Source organism: Homarus americanus, unplaced genomic scaffold (genome assembly GCF_018991925.1).
Source record: "Homarus americanus isolate GMGI-L3 unplaced genomic scaffold, GMGI_Hamer_2.0 scaffold25483, whole genome shotgun sequence".
NCBI classification, from domain to species: Eukaryota; Metazoa; Arthropoda; class Malacostraca; order Decapoda; family Nephropidae; genus Homarus; species Homarus americanus.
The window spans coordinates 6,193,020-6,218,757 of NW_024726235.1; the positions used below are offsets into that span (position 1 = coordinate 6,193,020).

Sequence of the window (25,738 nt, forward strand, 5' to 3'; positions counted from 1 at the left end):
TACTGGCAAACTGTTTCATTACAACGGGTATCAACCACACCGTGTTATTGGAACCTGAGAGCAGATGACAACTACATTGTGTACATTTATTTCTCCAGTCTCAACTCTGTATAAAGCCATAACTTTATTGTCGATATGAAATACTTTTCTTTACATTGCATTTTCTGCTATGCTAAAAGGTAAATAATAACTGTGATATGTAAAACATTATATATTTTTTTATTTTAGTGAAATAGATCAAAACAGATCTTTATTGCCTCATTGGTTTCAGCTGTCAGGTTGCGAAGATTTGAACGTCATGTTGCTCTTACATAACATACTGTAGGCCTACTTCTTATTCCGGAGGAATATACAGTACAGTATCTTGGGGACAAGCAGATATTGAAAAGACATGGCTCAGACAACCCCAAAAACATGGTCTCCAAAAATCTAAAAAAAAAAAAAGGGGGGGGGGGGAGGTCGATGGACTAACAATTCGTTCAAATCAAGAGACATGAAACAAACGAATCATAAAATTTTAAGTAGAAAGGCATTGGTGAGAAAAAATCAATATACTGTACACTGAAGCGGCAGATACAAATTTAGCAAAGAAATTAGAATAGGCACTCGGAAAAATAATTGAAATAGAGTGAGACCGAATAAAGTTATATATATCGCGTCCAGATAAAATAAGGGATTGTAGGCCTACTGGTGGTTTTCAATGCGACTTGTGCAGAAACCTATCATCACGGTAAGGTTCCTGAGGATTCGATGGATGTTGTACAGTATTTTCGTTAATAAAATTCACCTGTCAAGAGTGAAGCAATGGAAGAATCATATATATGAAAATAAACAAATAATGAAGGTGGGAAGAGAGTTTACAAGTCGGAGAAGTCACACAAGTGCGAGTTGTGAGGTAGGTGGCTAGGAAGTGACCAGTTAGGCACCGACCCCCAGTGGAAACGCTCTGCTATTCCTTCGCCTGCGTCACTCCAGCGTCATGCACCTAGTAAGTCACTTAGTTGTTATAATTCGGATTTTTTTTTCAAATACATGGAAATTTAAAGTAAAATGCATAAGATCTTATTAGAAAGCATCAACGTTATGTAATTAAAAAAAATTCCGGTGGAAAATATTCCCGTGTGAAGTTGGTTATCTGCATCATTAAAGCAACATAAATTAAACATACACTGATGGCGAACGACGGTATTTGCAAAGAGACGTGGGAATCATCGCTAGGGTGACGTGTACTTAGTTATGTGCACGTTGACGTAACCTTTTCCAGCTGGGTGGACCGGGTAGGAAGGTGCCTAAGTTATTGTAAATGGTGAATTTTATGTTGAATGTTTAGGGCGAGGACGGATACATCATTTTATTCCCCTTTTCCCATTATAGTATGATCTACGGTTTTTTGAGGTCTGGGGTTCTGGGAATAATATAAAAATCTCACTGAATTATCAAGAGCCCCATGGAATAGCCGTGAAATGCTTAGAAAATAATCTTTTATGAGACTGACGCTGATATTTATTGGACAACTGCGGTGAGATACTTTTACCTTTATCCTCTTCACCACTGATCGGCTCGTTAGCCGCTTGGGCGGTCGGTCACGTATCTGCTACGCACTGTTGCGACTTGGCAAGTATTGAGCATGCACTGGCTCCTGAATACATCTGAACCTGCTCCAGTGCTGGTCAAGTGTGGTCTTGAAACCTCAAACTCATGCCGTCACAACTTAACGAGATGCGCCCACACGCTCTTGTCAAATAGCTACAATCAGTGATATGGGACCGACCGAGAGCCTCAGTGACAGATCCCCACCTCAGATGACCTTGTGGGGTATGGGATGTTTGGGTTCACACTCAGGATGGGATGGAGAAAGGAAACTCACAATGTGCTCTCTGTCCATGTTGTATTGGAACAATGCAGCTTGGTGCTGGGTAAGTGGCAGCATGGTTACAAGCGTGATGTAGAGAGCTGGTTGGTGAGGGTGCTCAGAGGAAGACAGCTTGTTGGTCGCCATGCTCGCCGGCGGGAGCGGAGGGGGAGGTGTTGCTTGCTGGTTGGTGTAGGTAGAAAAAAAGAGAGATCACCACGAGGTCAGGTCTTAAATAGCGGGGGGTAGGCGTGGCTTAGTAGTTGACCTCCGTGATGTATGGCGGCGCTGGTTGACCCAGACCACGAGGCATACACTGGGGAATTCGCGGGGTCGGCTACGCAGCGACAAACAGCGTTTGTAGGGGAGAAATCCACTACAACCTGTCACACCACGGGAAACAGTCAACACATTGATCTCACATGGACTGACTCAGCCTGTGACTAAAGGTTAACATCGTCATTGCTCCTGCTACACTTACCTCACTGCGTCTGACTAATAAAGTCAATGACGCTGGGCCTTTAGATGTTAAATTAGGTTGGGCGTGGCATTGAAGGCAACCATGTTTGATCTTCGGACATCCGATTTCAGAATGTCCTTCAATAAAAAAATTATGCGTCCTGCCCGATGAGGGAAAAGCAATTATGGAGCCCTACATTCCCTAGTGATGGGGAATGGAACTGCAACTACTTTCTAAAAAAAAATCTTTTGTAGATTACGTATGTATTATACCCGGTATCCGTACTTAATGAATTCGTACGCAGCTTATAAAATTGATCGGTCTTTGTTGGTGGTGTGAGTATCCACCGCCACAAGAAGGAAGCTCCTGGAGTGCTGCGCCTCGGGTGTTCAAGGTCTCACTCATGCGTCTTAATGTAGAATTCCCCTCAGAGGACATACTTATATCGTCTTCATAAGTTTGCTTAGTGTAGACATCGATATTCTTCTGTCTACAGTAATTACTTGTGATGCAGCTCTGAAACAACGCTATTGTTTTATGTTGCGGGCAGGCCCTAAGACATTTTCAAGTATACTGTACTGCCCTTTATTGTGATCACTTAATACTTGGTTTTACTTAACTTACTTCTTAACTTAGGGTCGCTGCCACCAGACCGCGAGACAGTATGTGTAGTGTTCTTTAGGTAGCTGGTAAGCAGTCAAGGCACTGTGAGTTGTTGTTTTTCATTAATCAAGTTGAGAGTGGAAGGAAGGGTGAAACACCAACCAGTATCCGTAACTAATTTATTTTACTTATTAAAAATATTGCATTCAGTCACAATACAAAAATACATAGTTGACCTTCCCCAAGCAATTATTAAGGTCACTGCACCACTAAAATACTCGACCTCCCCAATACTTCTCTCCATACAAAATAATTGACCTCCTTACCTAGGTCACGCCTTCCCCAATATCACCAAAATACTCAATATCACCTGAATAAGGAACATTCCATAATAAACACAATACATAAAGGACCTGTAGCTCATTCTTGGCACCAAGGTACACACAGCAGGTACCCATCTCATCCTCTACTCCTGTTAGGTAGATGAGATCCTTCGCAGACATTCATACCAGGACTGGTTCTGCGTCAGGTATCATTACGTCGCTAAAAGTAGCGTCAGTAACTCAAGTAGCACCAACATATCTTCCAATCCAGAATGCTGAAAGAGTGACATGTCCAGAGATCCTTAGGTGAAGTTGCATAGCGGTCTCAGGCATTATCCACAACACCAGGTGGGGTCCCCAAAGTACAACAGCGGTTGCTGGGCCAAGCATTCCCTCCGACCTCACTTGTCTGTATCCAAGGTACTAACCCTCACGCACTTGCTCGTATAAGATTCTGGGAATCACTGAGATGTAAACACTGTGCTTACTGGCCTGATGGGCCTTTGTATAGTTACGACCCTCCTTTCACCGCCTACCCAGCTTCCACCACTGGTTAACAATGGCCAAGGTCGTATGTACAGAAGCAGTAGAAATCTCACAAGTGTTATCGAATTACCACGACGATTGTTATCAGAGTACAGACAAACAACAAGCAGGTAGGTTTCCACCAGCAGAAACACATTTGTGCACTGTTGTCTCCTCTAATAGTCACTAATTTTTCACAAAACTGTTAACAGGGTAGTGGCTCACAGCTGGACTTATCACTTTGAATATATACTACGCCTAGCACAACCCAGACAGGGCTGGAAAGCTCTAGTAAATTCTACTCTGATCGAGGCTTACAATAAGAAGCAAATCATAAAACAAATGATGCAATACATTCTAGAATAATCTTATATATATATATATATATATATATATATATATATATATATATATATATATATATATATATATATATATATATATATATATATATATATTCAAGAAAATTTAACTAAATTTGACAAAATAACTGCTGCTTGGGACAAAATTATCAAAACACCCAAGTTACTAACATTATAAAACCAAATTATGCCTGTTGGCAAGTACTGGGCATGCACTGGCTCCTGAATGTACCCGAACCTGCTCCAGTGTTGGTCAAGTCTTGTCTTGAAAGAGCTCACACTCGGTGCCGTCACAACACTTTTTGGTAGATTGTTCCAAGAGTTCACAACTCTCGTCCCGAAAAAGTTTGTTCTCACTGTTTTCTGGACTTGCGGCTTCTTCAATCGTGAGCTGTGACCCCTTGTGGGGCGAGTGTCTGCCAGCTCCAAGTAAGGACACTCGACTGAGTAGTGCCCTTTGAGATGCTTATACACCTCAATTAGGTCACCCCTTGCCCGTCTGTAGTATAAGCTAGGCAAGTTCAGGCGCTCCAATCTCTCAGGGTAGCTGAGGTGCCGAAGTGCAGGCACCAATCTGGTGGGTGTCCGACTAATTACCCAAATGTAGCCAAATATAGCCGGAATGAAGTCAAATAATGGTCGTAGATGAATAAATCGGACTGCCAATCACTTCTTGACTAGTATTTGGTGTCAGAAAGTCACAAAAAATTGGAAAACTTACTTTAATCTGAGTTAATAGATCGCGTGCATGTACCGAGGGAGCGAGGAATTACCCAAATGTAGCCAAATGTAGCCGCAATGAAGTCAAATGATGGTCGTACAAGCGTAATTCGGGCTGTGAATCACTTCTCGATTGTTATTTGGTGTCATAAAGTAAAAAAAATTGGTAAACTTAATTTAATCTGAGTTGTGTTGTATTAGGTTAGGTTAGGTTAGATTAGGTTAGGTTAGGTTAGGTTAGGTTAGGTTAGGTTAGGTTAGGTTAGGTTAGGTTAGGTACATGCACTTGATCTATTAACTCAGATTAAATTAAGTTTACCAATTTTTTGTGACTTCGTGACACCAAATACTAGTCGAGGTTAGGTTAGGTTAGGTACATGCACTCGATCTATTAACTCAGATTAAATTAAGTTTACCAATTTTTTGTGACTTTGTGACACCAAATACTAGTCGAGAAGTGATTGGCAGTCCGATTTATTCATCTAGGACCATTATTTGACTTCATTCCGGCTATATTTGGCTACATTTGGGTAATTAGTCGGACCTGTCTGGTGGCCCTCCTTTGAACATTTTCAACCAACTGACAGTCCCTAGCATATCTCGGAGACTAGACGGGGTGACAGTACCCCAGATGGGGAAGCACTTCACTCTTGAAGATAGTTACGAGGGGTGGACCGTCTAGACATCTGAACGACCTTCTTATAAGACCCAATAATTTATTTGCCCGATTTACCTTCTTCTCGCAATGGCCCGAGAACTTCAGCTCATTGTTCAGCATACACACCGAGGTCCTTTTCACATTCAGTCTCTAATTAATGTAGTTTCTTCGTCCCGTTGGGACATACAGTATGATATGCCTCCTTACTGTTGGTATGTCCCAGGTGCCTACTCTTACACTTCATGACATTGAGTCTTAGCAGCCATTTCTTTGACCCTTCTTGGAGTTCACAGAGATCCTTCTGCAGCTCTTCACAGTCTGCTTGGTTCTTAATTTCCCAAAATAACTTGGCATCATCCACAAACATTTGTATGGAGGAATGTACAGCGCCAGGCATGTTATTTATAAGCAAACAAACAACAATGGACCCAATACATGGCCCTTTGGTAACCCGCTTGTTACGGGTACACATAATGATTTCGTGCCATTGATCACCACACACTGCTTGCGATCATGTAGAAAGTCTTTGATCCATGCTAGGATATTTCCCCGAATCCCTTACCCTTCCAGTTTAATTTTCAGCCTTTCATGGGGTACGCTGTCGAAAGCCTTGGCAAAATCTAGATATATATTGTCGATATTACCACCCTGTTCCAGAATATGTGTCCAAATATCCTGTACCTTGAGTAATTGTGATAAGCAGGAGCTCCCTGGCATAAACCGTGTTGGCAATCCTTTAAATGGTTGTTTTGTAGTAGATGTTCCATCATGGCATCTCTTATAATGCTCTCAAGTAATTTACATACTATGCTGGTCAGGCTCACCAGTCTATAGCTGTTTGTGGAGTGACGATCGCCCTTCCTGAAGATAGGACTCACATAAGCAATTTCCAATCACTGGGGACCTTTTGCTCATCCAGGCATTTACAGAACAGGATCTTCAGAGGCTCGGCAAGCTTGTTGCACAGCTCTGTTAGCACTCTGGGATGCACCATGTCAGGGCCGGGACTCTTATGAACCTTTAGCTTTGACAGTTTATTTCTTATAACCTCTTCTGTAAACACAATGTGGGTCAGTGCTGTGTCGAACCGCCTGTCCTCAATCGCAGGTAGGTTAATTGCATCCTCTCTTGTGAACACCGAGGAAAAGAAGCTGTTCAATGCCTCAGCTTTTTCCTGGCCAGAATCTGCATAACTACCATCTTCAAGTCTCAGGTCTGATACTCCTACTCGCATTTTTAATTTCAACTTTGCATAGCGGTAAAATGCGTTTTGGTTTGACGTGACCTCGCTTGCAACCACCATCTGGAACTCCTTTTCAGCCTTTCTACACTCTGACTGTTCCTGGCTCTTGCATACATCCTCCTGTCTTGCTCATCGTTTGACCTAATTCACGCTTTGAATTTCTGGGTTTTCTTCTTAACTTTGTTGGCTGCCACATGGTTCATGTGTAGGGGTCTCCTTGTATTCCTAGAAGCACTGGGTTTGGTCTTGGTTATATATTTATTGATCAAATGGTTCACTTTACTAACTATGGTATTCAGCGTAGTGTCTGCGTTCTTATACCTTTGTGAGTCAGGCCCGTGGATACCCCTCATCTCCTCCCCCATCCCGTCGTAATTTCCCTTGTAGTATTTGTACCTTGGCCTGGTTTTGTCATGAACTAGGTAACAGTTAAATGTGAAAGACAACATTACATGGTGGCTGGGGTCAACTGGGGCTAGATGCTCCAGTTTGGCCACCATACCCTCCTCGTTTGTTATGATGGGGTCCAGTAGCTTAGGTGTTTACTCCCCGCTGTAATGTGTCGGGTCTTTAACATGTTGGAACAAAAAATGATCTCTCAGAGTTTCTACAAAAAAGTAGTGGGATTATTTAAGTAATTTGGTGTGAACTTGTTTCTCCAGTCGATGTTGCCATAGTTAATGTCCCTCATGATAAGGAAGTGGTTAGGGTTGAGCATCACTTCATTGTCTATTAAGGCTCTTAAGTTCCTTTGGTTTGGGAAGCTACAGTTTGGGGATCTGTAGATACACCCGACAATAAGTAGGTCTCCTCCATTTAATTTAATTTTACATCACTTGGATTCTTCAAAAATATCCTCTCCATGTACCCTCACCTGGCTGGCTCTAGGGTCTTGCCCCTCTTGCAAGTTTCTTGAAAAAGGTTCATAAATAAGTCGTATCCGTCAATACTGAACTCGCATTCCTCTGGATCGATTCTCCTGTTCTTGTTCAACAGTTCTACAACACCCACTATATTGGGTTGGTGCACCTTCAGTAGTGTTTCAAACTCATCTCTCTTATCAAGGAACACGTCAGTATTAGTGTACATGACATTCAAGCCGGAATTTGTTCTCGGTAACGTCTCTGCTCTTGGTAGTAACTCTGGCCCCCTCCATTTTCAGCAGTTGCAGCTTTTGCTAAATACACTGTATTTTGCAGGGTGTGGCTAGAAATGTCATTGTATACACGGCGCTCGCCTCCTCCTGGTTGGGAGGTAGAGTGGGTGGAGGGTGTACCACTGCCCTCTGGCTCTGTGCTGGTGCTCTTGTTTCCACTACCCTCCTCCTGGATATAACCCAACCAGATATTGTAGGAGTTGTAGAACTGTTGTACGAGAACAGGAGAATCGACCCAGAGGAATGTGAGTTCAGTATTACTGGATATGACTCATTTACGAACCTAACTCAAGAATCCTGCAGGAGGGGTGTGGTTATCTACGCTAGGCAAGACCTTAGAGCCAGCCAGGCGAGGGTACAGAGAAAGGATGTTTTTGAAGAGTCCAAGTGGTGTAAAATTAAATTACAGGGAGGGGACTTACTGCTCGTCGGAGTGTCTGAATCGATACTCAGCAGATAATCCTGCTACTGAAACAAGCCTCATCATAACAAAAGAGAAATGTTGGCACCAGTCACCATACAGTGTTGTCATTCAGATTTAACTGTTACCTAGTTCAAGATAAGGCCAGGCCAAGGTGCAAATATTACAAGGGAAATTACAATGGGATGAGGGAGGAGATGAGGGGTATCAACTGGCCTGACTTATTAAGGTACAAGAACGCAGACACTACGCTGAATATCATAACTAGTAAAATGACCCATTTGATCGATAAATATATACCCAAGACCAAACCCAGTGCTTCTAATTACACGAGGGGATTCCTACACATGAACCATGCGGCGGTCGACAAAATTAAGAAGAAAACCCAGAAATTCAAGACGTGGGTTGGGTCAAACGATGAGCAAGACAGGAGGATGTATGCAAGAGCCAGAAACCAAGCAAAGATAGAGTGTAGGAGGGCTGAAAAGGAGTTCCAAAGGCTGGTTGCACGCGAGGTCAAGTCAAACCCAAAGGCGTTTTACCGCTATGCAAAGTCGAAATTGAAAACGCGAGTAGGAGTATCAGACCTGAGGCTTGAAGATGGTAGTTACGCAGATTCTGACCAGGATAAAGCTGAGGCATTGAACAGCTTCTTTTCCTCGGTGTTCACAAGAGAGGATGCAACTAACCTTCCTGCGTTTGAGGACAGACGGTTCGACACAGCACTGACCCACATTGTGTTCACAGAAGAGGGTATTCGAAATAAACTGTCCAGGCTAAAGGTCCATAAGAGTCCCGGACCTGACATGGTGCATCCTAGAGTGCTAAGAGAGCTGTGCAACGAGCTTGCAGAGCCCCTGAAGATTATGTTTTGTAAATGCCTGGATGAACAAATGGTCCCCAGTGAATGGAAAGTGGCTTATGTGAGTCCTATCTTCAAGAAGGGCGATAGTCACTCCACGAACAACTATAGACCGGTGAGCCTGACCAGCATAATATGTAAAGTACTTGAGAGTATTATCAGAGATGCCGCGATGGAACATCTACTACGAAACAACCTTGTAAAAGATTGCCAACACGGTTTTATGCCGGGGCGCTCTTGCTTGACACAATTGCTCAAGGTATTGGATATTTGGACCCATATTCTAGAACGGGGTGGTAATCTCGACAATATTTACCTAGATTTTGCCAAGGCTTTCGACAGTGTACCCCACGAAAGGCTGAAAATCAAACTGGAAGGGTACGGAATTCGGGGAAATGTCCTAGCGTGGATAGAAGACTTTCTACATGACCGCAAGCAATGTGTGGTGATTAATGGCACAAAATCGTCATCTGTACCTGTAACAAGTGGGGTACCGCAGGGTAGTGTATTGGGCCCGCTGTTGTTTGTTTGTTTCATAAATGACATGCCTGACGTTGTACACTCCTCCATGCAAATGTTTGCCGATGATGGCAAGTTATTTCGGGACTGTGAAGAGCTGCAGAAGGACCTCTTTGGGCTCCAGGAATGGTCGAAGGAATGGCTGCTGAGATTCAATGTCACGAAGTGTAAGAGGATGCACCTGGGGCGTACCAACGGTAAGGAGGCGTATCATATGTCCCAACGGGATGAAGAAAATGTACTAGTTGAGACTGTGTGTGAGAAGGACCTAGGTGTGTATGTTGACAATGAGCTGAAGTTCTCGGGCCATTGTGAGAAGAAGGTAAATCAGGCAAATAAATTATTGGGTCTTATAAGAAGGTCGTTCAGATATCTAGACGGTCCGTCCCTCGTGACGATCTTCAGGAGTGAAGTGCTTCCCCATCTGGAGTACTGTCACCCCATCTGGTCCCCGAGATATGCTAGGGACTGTCAGTTGGTTGAAAATGTTCAAAGGAGGGCCACCAAACTGGTGCCTGCACTTCGGCACCTCAGCTACCCTGAGAGATTGGAGCGCCTGAACTTGCCTAGCTTATACTACAGACGGGCAAGGGGGGACCTAGTTGAGGTTTATAAGCATCTCAGGGGCACTACTCAGTTGAGTGTCCTTACTTGGAGCTGGCGGACGCTCGCCCCACAAGGGGTCACAGCTCAAGATTGAAGAAGCCGCAAGTCCAGAAAACCGTGAGGGCAAACTTTTTCGGAGTGAGGGTTGTAAACTCTTGGAACAATCTACCAGAGAGTGTTGTGACGGCACCGAGTGTGAGCTCTTTCAAGAGAAGACTTGACCAACACTGGAGCGGGTTCAGGTACATTCAGGAGCCGGTGCATGCCCAGTATTTGCCAACAGTGCGTGACAGAGACGTGACCGATCGCCCGGGCGGCTAGCGAGCCGATCTTTTGGTGAAGAATATAAATGAAAAGAGACGTGACCGATCGCCCAAGCGGCTAACAAGCCGATCAGTGGCGAAGAGGATAAAAGTAAAAGTAAATACACCTGTTGCCGTTCCTCCTCGACTCCTCCCTCCTCTGCTTCAAGCCCTGTAGGAGCTTCTTGTGCTGTTCCATCTGCCTTACCGTGCAATGTATATAAAAATCTAGATATGCCTCTTTAAGTGCTCTTGACATAACACCAGCTTGGCATTGACCTGCTCATGTAAGATTCTGGGAGGCAATGAGGGCGACTGTCAGCTTTTCCCACCAACCAGACCTAAGGTGCCAATGCTTTTAAATCACCAGGTCTTTATTCTGGCCCCCACACATACACTTTCTTAGATATTGTGACTTTATGCCTTATAGTTACATACCTTAATTCTAAATTACATACGTGTCTGGTTTATCAGGTTCCGGTAAATTACCTTGCCTCTCATTACCGCAAAACTGTAGCCTCAGGCAATTTAGGTGCCAGAGCAAAGAAAGGCCTTGGTTCTTGGCTTGGGTATATCCACTTCACTTTATTCCCGATATATGAACCCTTCCCCCACACTTTGCAATTGTTTAACACTTTCACAAAATTCTTGAATCATTACACTGTTCGTGGCTAATCGTCACATGGGGTAAAGATGTGTATTAAGCTCACACCGAGATATTTTCCTTGGAGTATAGTTCATGGGTCAACCCCCAGCATTTCACATGTTTGATACATTTGTCCTTTTCTCAGATCATTGTTTTCATATATTTTCCTGATACCTGAGGCAGCTGTTTACTAATCGTACACAGACGTAACTACCATCATAACCTTCCGACACGGTTACACTTACTCACAATAGTGCACGCGTCCGTACCAATTGAGTTCTCCCAATCATCATATGGATACCTTGAGTTCTCCCTTAATACTATCTATATGTACATACTTAAGATTATGCACAGACACTGGTATAATTCGTATAAAACTACATACAGCATACAAATTACCCCTTCCAAATGTACCTTTTTCTGTGACACTCCCCACTAGAAAACGTAGATATTCCCTTAGCGCGGTGAGTTTGAATGTTATGCAGCTGAAATATTGATCAAAAGAGATTACAGGGACCAATACTAATGTGTGTAGTACAGCAGGACACAGCTAATTTGACTGACATGAGGGTTGATACTTATGTATACTCTCCCAAAAAAGTATTGTCCTCTTTTCTCATTGATACAAAAAGTGTCACAAAGGACAAATATTTCCAATCACTAATTGTGATTTCTTCATTATGTTGGTAGGCCTGCATTCCTAGTATCTTTAAGGTTGCCAGTTATTTCTGGTATTTGTTGTAATTATGGTGAATCACCTTGACCCCTCTTTAGTAGAATAATATAGGCGGTGTTTACAAAAGAGGATACAAACAATCTTCCTGCATTTGAGGAAAGACGGTTTGACACAGAGCTGACCCACATTGTGTTCTCGGACGAGGTTGTAAGAAATAAACTGTCAAAGCTAAAGATTTACAAGAGTCCCGGCCCAGATATGGCACACCCCGTGTTAAGCTAACTGTGTAACGAGCTTGTGGAAGCCCTTATGATCCTGTTCCGCAAATGCCTGGAGGAGCAAAAGGTCCAAGACGACAAGAAAATGGCCTATGTGAGTCCCATATTCAAGAAGGGTGATCGTCACTCCAAGAATAATTTTAGACCAGTAAGCCTGACCAGCATAGTGTGCATAGTACAGTACTAGAGCATCGTAAAAGATGCCATGATGGAACACCTACTATGAAACAACCTTGTAAAGGAATGCCAACACGGTTTTATGCCGGGAAGATCCTGCTTAACACAATTACTCAAGGTCTACAGTAGGTCAACCAGTGCCGCCATACACCACGGAGCGGGGGTCAACTGCTAAGCCACGCCTACCCCCGCTATTTAAGACCTGACCTTGTGGAGATCTCTCTCTTTCTACCTACAGCCGCAGCCAGCAACACCTCCTCCTCCGCCGCTGCCTGGCGGCCTTCCCTCGCTCCTCCGCCTGCCTGGCGGTCCTCTCTCCCGCTGGCGAGCATGGCGACCCACAAGCTGTCCTTCTCTGAGCGTCCTCACCAACCAGCTCTCTCTACATCACGCTTGTAACCATGCTGCCTTCCCAGCACCAAGCTGCATTGTACATCCAATACAACATGTATATAGAGAGCACATTGTGAGTTTCCTTTCTCCATTCCATCCTGAGTGTGAACCAAACAATCTCGTACCCCACAACAGTACAGTTAACCAAAAATGCATCGACTCCACCCTAGCTCTCGTACTCGCAATTTTACCAGGCAATACTTGGTGAATTAAAGCTGTATGTAATGGAGATTGTGATTGGTGGATCCAATTTTGGCTGTATCACTTTCAGGATAAATATTAAAAAAATCTAAAGGTCGAATTTTTATAATACAGGGGTATTAAACTATTCATCATTACTTAAGATCATGAGAATTTACCAAATGATTGTATATTTGCTTAAATAATGAAGAAAATTATATTAATGAATTGGCAACTCAATTAGAATACGGCTGTCACACGATTTCACATAAAATTTCGTAATTATTTAAGCAAATATTCGAACATTTGGTAATTTCTCATGATCTTAAATAACAATGAATAGTTTAATGTCTGGTCCCTGCGATATGCTAGGGACTGTCAGTTGATTGAAAATGTCTAAAAGAGGGCCACCAGAATGGTGACTGCACTTCAGCACTTCAGCTACCCTGAGAGATTAGAGCGCATGAAATTGCCTAGCTTAAACTATTGACGGGCAAGAGGAGACCTAATTGAGGTGTATAAACATCTCAAAGGGCACTACTCAGTCAAGTGTCCTTACCTGGAGTTGGTGGACGCTCGCCCCACAAGGGGTCACAGCTCAAAATGGAAGAAGCCGTAAGCCCAGAAAACTGTGAGGGGTAACTTTTTGGGAGTGACAGTTGTGAACTCTTGGAACAATCTGCCAAAGAGTGTTGTGGCGGCATTGAGTGTGAGCTCTTTCAAGACAAGACTTGACCAACACTGGAGCAGGTTCAGGTACATTCAGGAGCCATTGCATGCCCAGTACTTGCCAACAGTGAGTAACAGATACGTGACCGATCACCCAAGCGGCTAATAAGCCGATCAGTGAAGAGGATAAAAGTAAAAGTAAAAGTTGTAAAAAGGTTACCTTTAGATTTTTAAAATATTTATCTTGAAAGTGATACAGCCAAAAATGGATCCACCAATCACAATCTCCATTACATCAGTACAGCCTTACTTCACCAAGCAATGCCTGGTAAAATTAAGAGTATGAGAGCTAGGGTGGGGTCAATGTACCTTTGGTTGACTGTACAGTTTTACCCCGCCTAACGCGGTTTCACTTAACGCGTTTTCGCATATACGCGGTGCCTTGCCAAAGCTGAACTTTCACTTAACGCGGATTTTTTCCACATATATGCGGTGAGTGTCCGAGACGCTATTTTTAGATTTGCCCCACCCGCCACCCTGCCTGACTGCCTGTTTTAGCTCATAAAATTCATACAAATTACCAGGCCAGAATATAATTTACATTGCTGGAATTCTTATAATTTGGTGATCATTTTGAATATAAACATCATATATTTTGCTTTAAACTTACAATTTTTAGATAAAAATTTTTCTCTAGGTAACTATGTTATCTTTTGTGCAAAATATATGACATTTATATTCAAAATATTCCTGGTCTTACAAGGAATCCAGCAATGTCAATTATATTTTCCTAACTTTAGTTTGAGGTTATCCCACACATCTCCTTGGGACGGTTGGTGGGGGGTGGGGGGGGGAGGGAGGGACCGACCGACCATCTGTTAGCCGGCTGTGTAGTGTGAGAGGGGGAGGGAGTTGAGTCCATTATTTGAATGGACATTAACTTGGCGACTGTATTTCTCTATTTCTCTTAAGTATTAATTGTGTGCATGTACCATCATAAAATTAAGATGTTATTTTTACTACAACATAGGTATGTGCCTTCAAAAAGTGGAGTTTGGGGGTCGGGCCGGTTTCTATTGGAATTAATCCCATATGTTCTGTTGTTCACTTAACGCGGATTTCACTTAACGCGGATTTCACTTAACGCGGGACCCTCTGGGTTCAATTGACCGCGTTAAGTGGGGTACAACTGTACAATATTAAGAATTAAAGACAAAATTGGCAATACAGTACAATAATGTAGAATTAATATGCCTGCCCCATGCTTTTTTAAATTATCAGGAATATTGCAAGTTAATTATATTATAGTATGCTATTTTAGTTTGCAAAATAAACAAAATTATTTTGAATTAAGACAAATTTTGAAGTACTGTACAGTATTATAACTGATTTATTTTTCAGTGTTTTCCTAAATGATCAGCTGTCAATTTAATTTTATCTTAGTAAGGCCGGGCTTAAAACTACTAAGCAATTCATCTTATCAAAACTGTAATTCTTGGTCTTTTTAAATTACAGTTTTACCCCGCCTAACGCGGTTTCACTTAACGCGTTTTCGCATATACGCGGTGCCTTGCCAAAGCTGAACTTTCACTTAACGCGGATTTTTTCCACATATACGCGGTGAGTGTCCGGGACGCTATTTTTAGATTTGCCCCACCCGCCACCCTGCCTGACTGCCTGTTTTAGCTCATAAAATTCATACAAATTACCAGGCCAGAATATAATTTACATTGCTGGAATTCTTATAATTTGGTGATCATTTTGAATATAAACATCATATATTTTGCTTTAAACTTACAATTTTTAGATAAAAATTTTTCTCTAGGTAACTATGGTATCTTTTGTGCAAAATATATGACATTTATATTCAAAATATTCCTGGTCTTACAAGGAATCCAGCAATGTCAATTATATTATCCTAACTTTAGTTTGAGGTATTATTTATTAAAATTTAGTGGTTATCCCACACATCTCCTTGGGACGGTTGGTGGGGGGTGGGGGGGAGGGAGGGACCGACCGACCATCTGTTACCCTGTGAAGAATTATTTTTTTTTTTATTAACTGAAGATATTTGTTTTAGCTCATAAAATTCATACAAATTACCCGGTCAGAATATAATTTACATTGCTGGAATTCTTATAATTTGGTGATCATTTTGAATATAAACATCATAGATTTTGCTTTAAACTTACAATTTTTAGATAAAAATTTTTCTCTAGGTAACTATGGTATCTTTTGTGCAAAATATATGACATTTATATTCAAAATATTCCTGGTCTTACAAGGAATCCAGCAATGTCAATTATATTATCCTAACTTTAATCTGAGGTATTATTTAATACTAAATGTTAAAAACTCTGGAAGGGAGGATTGGTGGGGGGTGGGGGGGAGGGTTGGGACTGACCGCGCGGTTGGAAGAGGGGGGGAGGCAAGGTGGGGTACTTTGATTGACAGATAGTGTCGTGAAGATTATTTTTTTTTTATTAACTGAAGATATTTGTTTTAGCTCATAAAATTCATACAAATTACCCGGTCAGAATATAATTTACATTGCTGGAATTCTTATAATTTGGTGATCATTTTGAATATAAACATCATATATTTTGCTTTAAACTTACAATTTTTAGATAAAAATTTTTCTCTAGGTAACTATGTTATCTTTTGTGCAAAATATATGACATTTATATTCAAAATATTCCTGGTCTTACAAGGAATCCAGCAATGTCAATTATATTTTCCTAACTTTAGTTTGAGGTTATCCCACACATCTCCTTGGGACGGTTGGTGGGGGGTGGGGGGGGAGGGAGGGACCGACCGACCATCTGTTAGCCGGCTGTGTAGTGTGAGAGGGGGAGGGAGTTGAGTCCATTATTTGAATGGACATTAACTTGGCGACTGTATTTCTCTATTTCTCTTAAGTATTAATTGTGTGCATGTACCATCATAAAATTAAGATGTTATTTTTACTACAACATAGGTATGTGCCTTCAAAAAGTGGAGTTTGGGGGTCGGGCCGGTTTCTATTGGAATTAATCCCATATGTTCTGTTGTTCACTTAACGCGAATTTCACTTAACGCGGGACCCTCTGGGTTCAATTGACCGCGTTAAGTGGGGTACAACTGTAAATTCAAATATAATTTAGTGTTTTGTCTTTATCTGCCTTATATACAGTACTGTACGATAAGGACATGACTTGGAATGGGGCTTAATATATACAGTATTGATCATTTTTCACAGTTTCTCATTTGTATTTAAATTTTATAATTTTGTGGTTTTATAAATTAATTATATTTATGGCATGATTTAATATACAGTAGTATAGTCTCGATTTACGCGGATTTCCTTTACGCGGTTGGTCATTTACGATGCACCTGGCCAGACCGGCAATTATTAGTTACGCGGTACATTCCATCATTTACGCGGGAAGCGGCGCGGGCAGGGTGCGCGCTAGTTCATCCAGTCAACAAAACATTACCGAGTTCTTTACCCGCCACCCACCACAGCCAGCCCAAGTCAGTGATAGTGATAGTGAGGATATGGACTTTGAGGGGTTTGACAAAGAGGCCCTGCAAGCCTCTGTGGTGGATAGTGATACAGGTGATACAAGTGATACAGGTGAGGGCCAATAATCTGCCCTCTGCCTCGGAACCAACCCCCCATCCCCGTGTGCCCAGCCATCTCTTCTACTAACGTAAGTGTTAAAAAACCTAATATTATTGATATTTCTCTTAAATATTAATTGTGTGTGCATTCCATCATAAAATTAAGATGTTATTTTTACTACAACGTACGTATTGTGTCGGAAAAAGGTTAGTCTGGGGGTTGGCCCAGTCTCTATTTCAATTAATCCCATATGTTCTGTTATTTCGTTTACGCGTTTCTCGTTTTACGCAAACCTCCACGGGTTTAATTGATCGCGTAAACCGAGACTATACTGTACAATAGTGTCCTACCATTAATCAGTTATGACCCTTTTTTCCAACCCTGATTATAGGTTAGGTTTGAACATTTCCTCCAAAAATTATTTTTTGTAACCTAACCTAATCTAATCTAACCTTACAAACACTGTTAGTACCTACTGTAAGCACCACCAAAACAACAACCTAAACAGTGAAATATAGCATGGATAATATTTTTCCAGGGTAATTATCAGTGTTGGTCTCACAGGTGACACTTGTTGTAAACTGTTACCTGAATAATCTACCAAACACATTTTGTATCATCCTGGATATTTCCTGTATAATATTTTGGCAAACTGGAAATTACGTTACATCTATCATCACAAAAAAGTGTGTTCTTTATTGTACTTGAGGTTATGAGAGGATGTTTGCAGGAATGCAATACAGCTCCTCCCCGACTTACGACCTACCCAACTTACGATCACCCGGACATACGACCGCCTCAGTCGAACCAAAATTTTGTCAAATTACGTATTTTTGAGTCCCAACGTCAGTGATTGCGCTATGTACTGACAAAATTTTCGTTTGTAATTCACTTTAAAATGGCTGGCAAGCTTAAAAGTGAGAGTTTTGTGGTGGTGAGAAACCCATTTTAGATTTTCTATGTATTATTTAAGCATTTTCGACTTACGACCTGGATTTGGGTCCCTAACCCCGTCGTAAGTCGGGGAGGAGCTGTACTAGAAAATTTGTGAGAAGTGTGATGGGGAGATGAAAAATGATGAAAAATCTTCGGAGTTGAAGATAAACATCAAGAGGGTACATGTCAGTGTCTTAAATATATATCCATTTCTGTCAGAACCGATTATTAGGACATTCAAATATTAGTTTTTTTTTATTTTCTCAATTTAATTTACATTTATTGTATTTCAGAGACTTTATCTATTCATATATAATTACAGTAGTTGGGCCTTTCTGGATAAGTCTTTGGGTGCCTACCCACACACGAAGACTTATCCTGAAATGTTCCGATAACAATTCAGATTATTAAATAGTAACCCAAACCAAATCACGTATACTTGGTTTAAAAAAATATTAATTACGGCTCAGATGGTGCTTTCGGGATAATAATAAGTAACCTAAATGTTTAAAAAAGTGTCCAAGTGATTGTCAATCCCATGGGAGGACTTGATGACATCGTCTCGTAGTATCAAATTCTTTCATTACCGGCACGAAACATGAGATGATACGTTATATTCATAATTGTTGTCTCATCAATTGAGGTAGAAATAATATCAAAATGCAGTAAATCATGTCATTGTAATTCGATATGGCATCATAATACACCTATAATTACTCTATTTGCAAATTAATGTAATATCGGATCATAGTGTTTCATTTTTCGTTTGAAGTGATTCCATTGTAAACTCGGTTCATGAAAACATAGTAATGTTATACTGTAATGTATTCCTGTTTGGTAACCCATCCACTGGGGCTGAAATACAGTAGTATCTACGGTGCATAAATCAACAGGGTTACTTATGATGGTATTGGTTTTGCATATGGTATCACAATTCATCCTATCCCATTACATTATGTAGAGAATAGGTGATTATTGCAGATACTATCATGGTGAGTATCAGGTACAAGAAGAAAGAACGAAAGGTGCAACTCACAATCAGAAATACCAACTGAACTATGTTCATTACCAAATACACCAGGCCCAGGGGGGCCGATACTTTTTGGGGAGTGTACACTACACTACACTACACTCCAGTTCACACAGATATTTTTGCCATTTAGCACTAACTTAGTTTGACATCTGAAAATGGCTCAAAGAATAAATGCATCTGTGAACAGTGTCAGCCTGTCAGGCATATAGTAGCTACTGTCTATAGGTGCTATCCTGTGTAAGGTGTAAATATCAGTGATAGACACAGAAGAATAAAAAAAAGGTTAGGTATCTAAGAAACTGCTTTCGAAAAGTTTCCTAAACATTCCCTACTACTGAAGACATCTTATAACTTAAATTTGTACATATCCACATGTATCACAAATTAAAATAATTATACATATCCACTCTTTGTACAGGAGCATACAGTTTATTTTCAGATGAGTGACGGGCAGCATGTTGTGTGTGAGAATCGATATCAAGACTCCAGTAAAACACATTTTCGACTCTGGGTGCCAAAGTTCTACTGTCTTGCTGTAGACGGTGCATCCCCAATGTATTAGAGACATACCACCAGCGTGAAAAGGCCAGTACCCGGATATGAAATGTGTAACCCCAGAGCTTCAGTAGCCTACCCTTAGGATATCAAAAGCTTATCCAAAGTATCAACAACCCAGCCTAGCATGCCAAAAGTCTAGTCCCATGGTGTTAACTGCATAGTTCTAGGTGTAAACGGTTTAGCCCTTGGATGTCAAAAGCCTAACCCCATGGTGATAACAGAATATCCCTAAGTTGCCAACTTCTTAGCCTGAATATATTAACAACTTAACCCTGGAATTAAAAAAGTATAACGCTCGTCTTTCATCGGCAGCCACAGAGCCCAAACATACCTACTTCGGACCCCAGCACTCATCAAACAACTGCCCCTTGGCTTTCTGTGCCCAGGGACAACAGTACCTCTAGACCCCTCCATGTTGGGCCCTTCCCATGGGTGCTACACTCAGATTCCTCATACCTTCACACACATAAATGCTTAATGTTTATGATTCATCACTTAATTCTTGCTGAGTTTAGAAACCCAGATGTTTTTTTAATAAGTGAAAGTAAAATAACTTTTCAACAAGGGGAAATTCAAATTTCATCCCAAGGAAGAGCACATTTTAGTCAGTAGTATCTCAGTCCAGATCTAGAAGTCCGGATCCCTGATCCAACACTTCTTAAGTTGAAGATCTTTGGAATTTTAAGGCATCATAATTCGAGAATCATAGAGAATGGCTCTTGATCAAAGAATAACCTCCTAACAAGTTCATAGGAGTTAATGATACAGGTGGTCCATACGGTCCATACCCAGTTAAGACTCTCCCTAATTAGGACAAAAAACTGTAGCCCAACTCTGCCAGACTCAATAAGAGTGTAGGGCTGTAGCAGTGGTGCATCATGCAACTTGGGGAGGGGGCGCGGCAGGTGGGACAGCCTTGTTGGAGCCACGCTCAGTGCAGGCGCTCACAGGAACACTCACACTGCACTGACCTCATCTGTACTTGTAATAGGTGAGTGACACAGCTGTTGGTGTTAGACTAGATAAAATTTTAAAGTGGATGTTAGAATAACTTTTTTTTTTATATTCTAATCATAGTTTTATTTGGTGGTTCTTGAGACCGCATTTTGTTTTAATACTATTTGTGCTGAATAATGACTGTTCAAAGTTTCAAACACTTATTTTGGTGGAAGATTTTATGAAGGTTTTGATCAATATATACCCGGTATATATTTTTTTAATGAGAAAAGTAGATGAACAGATGATATACTGTATGAAAGATATTCACACATGATATTAACCAAATTATCTATAGAGGCACTGTCAAACTTAAGCAATAGCAGATTTGAACAATACACTCGAAAATTACCAATTAAAAAAACATACTATTCAGCTCTTGGATGGCTTCCTCCCCACAGCGGGTTTCATAACCATGGAGGGAGGTGCTCTCGGAACTTCTGGGAGGACTTAGGTAAATGCCAGCCTTCTTTTCAGTAGTTGTCTGTTCTCTGGTGAAAATTGTGTTCTGCCCACAAGTATAGTACAGTAATAGAATGTACTCTAATCGTAGACAGCCGCACGTAACCTACACTAATTTTTTATAGTGACCTCTGGCAATGAGGAAATCATACGTTAAAACTATGATATAAAATAAATAAAATAAGAATTTTAATAAGTTAAAAATAAAATAAATAAATAAATAAATAAAATAAAACACTTTAAAAATCACATTACCAGAGGCCACTGCAAGAGGGAGCATCTTAATGTCTGGGGTTACCACTTTGACTATACTGTACTGTACAGTATTTCTTTCCACTTATTTATTTCCAAATTACATCTTATTTAGTTATACTCTGTTCTGTGGGTTAATCTGGGAGAACTACATTCTTGTCTAGTAATTCTTTAATTATCAATACAGTATAACCACCAACCAGACTTTTATATCATATCATAACATAACACAAACACTAATTCCTCTCAATTAAAGTGGAAGCGTGATACTGTGTAGTACGAGAGGTTAGGCATTTGAGTTATAAAGTTAATTTTCAGGGATGGCAATTATTAGAAGGAATGAGCAGTGATACGCACATTATACTTAATCACTATTTATTGAATGAAGTTGTGTATAGGAAAACGTTCACAGAGTACAACACACAAAAACCACTCCTTGGGGTTCACTCAAGACTTGTCTAAATTTATGTTAACACTGATACGATTTACAAGGACCACATGGCATTTCTTCAAGGTTAGCGAAAACAAGTCTTGAAATTTAACAGGAAAATGTTCAGTAGAAACTACTACAGGTTATTGATAATATTCTACCACAGTGACACATAAAAAATCAGTCTTCAACACTTCACTTCATTACTACTTATACTGTACTAAAAAAAAAAAAAAAGTCACAAGATTTTTATTCATGTACCTTACTTATTATTACTCTCAATACTGGGGATACAAGTTGCCTTGACCCACACACAGGTATCACAACTCCTTGAGTCTTAGTGATATGGCATTATCTCTCACCACTTTGTGTAGTAGGCAGCTACCAAACAGGGAGGTACTACCGCCCGGGAATATATTGGAAGCATAATGTGTTGTCTAATGGTAGACCCTGCTGTCATATGGCATCACGAAAATTGTGACCAAGTCCCAGGTTGCTAATCTGACTTTCTGCCTCATTTACACACAATTGCAGGGTCTCAATTGTTTCTCTTACGATTGACAACACAACATATACAATACTGTTTCTCACTTTTGATCTTTTTTTATTTTTTTATTTCTTTATGGTTCTTTATTATTAGTAGTATTTTATTATTAGTATTACATTTTCGCCCCCCAGGCCCCGATGCGGGTCAGTCACCTGTGCCCGGGTGGGCTAATCCCCGTAAAAAAAAAAAAAACACCTTTACGCCTTACAACACCTGGCACACACAAGACACATCAGTATTCATTTACGAGGTGGGAATAGAATACCTGAGATGGAACAATTACTGATATATACAGGATGAGTTACCACAGGGGTTACGCCAACTTGGATTCTAGACAATGCCGTGCTTTCACACTCAGTGGAACCGCCTCCGGGCTCACACTTTGTGGAGCAGAGCAGGTTCGGTCCATGCACCCACTCAGATCTTAATCCCAGTTTACTAAATGCATCCTGTCTGCAACTGGCCACTGACTCTCGGCAGCCCCAACAACACATACAGTGCCTGGTATATGGAGGAGCTATCAGAATTACGATAGGAAGTCAAATTACAAACTTCACAAAACATGTCTGGGGCAAGGAAATGAATAGAGCATAATCATTTGACACATGATAAGATGTTCGATTATGTTAAAACAGGAACACTGATATAGTCATCAAAGTTCAACTGAGTTAAATTCACTTAATATGACGGTGTGAGACACGGAGTAACATACATGGTATATGGAGAAGGAGCTATCAGAAAGAGCTGCTCCTCTGTGTATGCATGCTATACAAGGGGTCCCCTGGTTACAAACGGGTTCTGAAGTCGGAACACATGCTATGTGCATACCGTACTTACAAAACAATGTTTAAAATCCCATTACATCATAGCCTAAGTCCTATTATACATCTAAAATCTTTTAATTTTAAGACAAAAGAAATAGAATGACAAAATACAGTAAATGAAAGTAAAAAATAAGTCATCGGGTAAATAAAATAATGTACAGTAAAACGTCGATATAGCACGAGATACGTTCCAAGAATAGGTTGCTTTAAACCAGATTCGCACTAAATCAAAGTGTTGTTTCAATAGAAGAATTTAGTTTGGTACTTGAGAGAAACACAGAATACTAAAAAGACTGAGAGTCTACCCAGATGCACCTCAGCCCATCTCCTAGAATAAACAAAACATTGTTTTTTGTATTATTATGCTAAAACACACTCATAAATCAACGCAGCTAAAATTAAGGGACGCAAAATGGTCTGTTTACTAGCTATCAGATGATGTGAGAGGGTAGTTGCACTGGCGCCGCACACCGCCCACCTCTCGTCTGACTCACCAAGCACTCACTTTCCTCTCAACTTATTTTTTAATTACCTTATGCTATCAAAAATAGATTTTCACTCAACTTTACTTCGACAATTCATCCTCTGAAGATGCAGAGCCCAACTCGACCAGCTCATCATCCACATCACTGTCCAAATTGGTGCCCCACACTTGAAGCACCATTTCCAAGCTGCAGTGCTTCCAGCACCTTGATTTTCTGCTCCAGTGTAATTGCTTGCCTTTATTTCATGGCCTTTGGGGTAGTTAATGATGTAGTGGCTGGCCTCTTGGACATAGTGGCGATGGTTGATGCATGTGGTAGAAGGAGATAGTGTCACACAATACAGTCAGTCCCCGACTTACGACGGGGTTAGGGACCGACGACCAGGTCGTAAGTCAAAAATGCAAAACTAATGCATAGAAAATCTAAAATGAAATACGGTACAGTAAAAGTAATCAATAATGAAAAATTAATAAAGTGTTACTGTGAACTTACCTTTAATGTAGTCAGCTGAATGCACACAGGGCCTCAATAATTTTTTAATTGAACATGGAGACTACCGGAACATTAATTGGATGAAGCAGAGGAGGAGACAGGGCTGGGCGGGTCATCAATTTCGCTTTCTTCAGACAGGTTAACATACTTGCTTGTTGAAGGTATTGGATCATCTTTAGGGAGTGAAGAGGCAGCAGTGGTGGGGCATGAGGAGACAACAATGGGGGGACGTCTTAAAATATACCGTATATCCAATTTAGACTGCACAGTTTGCCTTTTCTTTTCATTGTAAATCTCCCCCTTGGATCATTGTCAAATTTTGCAAAACGCTCAACATTTTGATCCATTTTGTCAAACATTTGCATCCCCTTATTAATAGTAGCAAATGCCTCTGCCATTTGTTTCACTGAAAATTTTTTGGGGGGGTGCAGGTTCTTCTACATTTTGTCTCTCTTCTTCCTCTGCTTTTTTCTGTGCTACCAGTTCAATAAGATCCTCGTTACTTAGCTCTTCTGCTACACTTTCAACCAACTGCTCAACATCTTCATTATCAATTTCTAACTCAAGCTGTTTACTCAACTCCACTATCCTGTTACTCATCTCAGAAATTACTTCATCTTCATTAAATCCTCTGAAACTGTTCACATATCTTTTCAGGACTTTCTTCCATATTCCATTCATGCACTGACCTGTAACCTCATCCCATGCTGCAGCTATGTTCTTTATACGTTTCAAAATGTTGTAGTCCTTCCCAAACTCTCAGAGCGTTTTCTCACCCTCAGTAGCAGCAACAGCCTGAGCGAAGGTCATACGTAAATAATACCCTTTAAAAACAGCAATAGCACCTTGATCCATGGGTTGGATGATAGAAGTAGTGTTAGGTGGAATGTAGACTACCCTAACATCAGGGTGCAGGTCGTCCAGGTGTGGTGGGTGTCCCGGAGCATTATCTAAAATTAATAAAATCTTAACGCAACCCATTGTTGCAGACAATACTCCTTGGCTCGTGGAATGAAACACTCGGGAACCAATCCTCAAACAGTGCTAGGGTCATCCTTGCTTTCTTATTACTGCAATAAAACACTGGCAGTGTGTGCTTGCTGACATTTTTAAAAGCTACATTCCCCCCCCATCAGAAGTGTGATTTGGTCCTTGAATGCCTTGAATCCCGGCATGGTTTTCTCCTCTTTGTGGATGTGTGTCCGTTCTGGCATGCGCTTCCACGATAAGCCGGTCTCATCCACATTAAATATTTGCTCAGGCAAATAATTTCCCTCCATGATGACACGTTCTAGCTCCTCCTTAAAAGCTTCTACAGCACCCACATCAGCACTTGCTGCCTCTCCACTCACCTTTACACTGTGCAAACTGTAACGGTTCTTAAACCTTTGGAACCACCCATGATTTGCTGTGAAGTTTTGGTCGCACTCATCTCCTGCTTGCTCTTTCAGGCTTTTGAAAAGGCTTCTTGCCATAGCCTGTATGGTT

The 25,738-nt window shown here is 41.0% G+C and overlaps 1 protein-coding gene across 15 annotated transcripts in view; it reads left to right on the forward strand.

The window, feature by feature from the left end:
* The first annotated feature begins 500 nt into the window (after nt 1-500).
* Nucleotides 501-25,738, forward strand: part of LOC121865480 — a 48,427-nt gene continuing 23,189 nt past the window's right edge. For 4 of the 15 annotated variants that reach the window (XR_006088768.1, XR_006088767.1, XR_006088766.1 and 1 more), the window contains exons 1-3: nt 3,346-3,894; nt 19,644-20,753; nt 21,160-21,212. Coding sequence is in view for 11 of the 15 variants with exons in the window: in XM_042364955.1 (XP_042220889.1) it covers nt 20,641-20,753; nt 21,160-21,212 (166 nt within the window). In the remaining 4 variants the exon portion in view is untranslated. Of the gene's footprint in view, nt 989-3,345; nt 3,895-19,622; nt 20,754-21,159; nt 21,213-25,738 lie in introns of those variants that run through there. The other 11 variants (XM_042364958.1, XM_042364959.1, XM_042364957.1 and 8 more) reach the window with 11 other exon arrangements.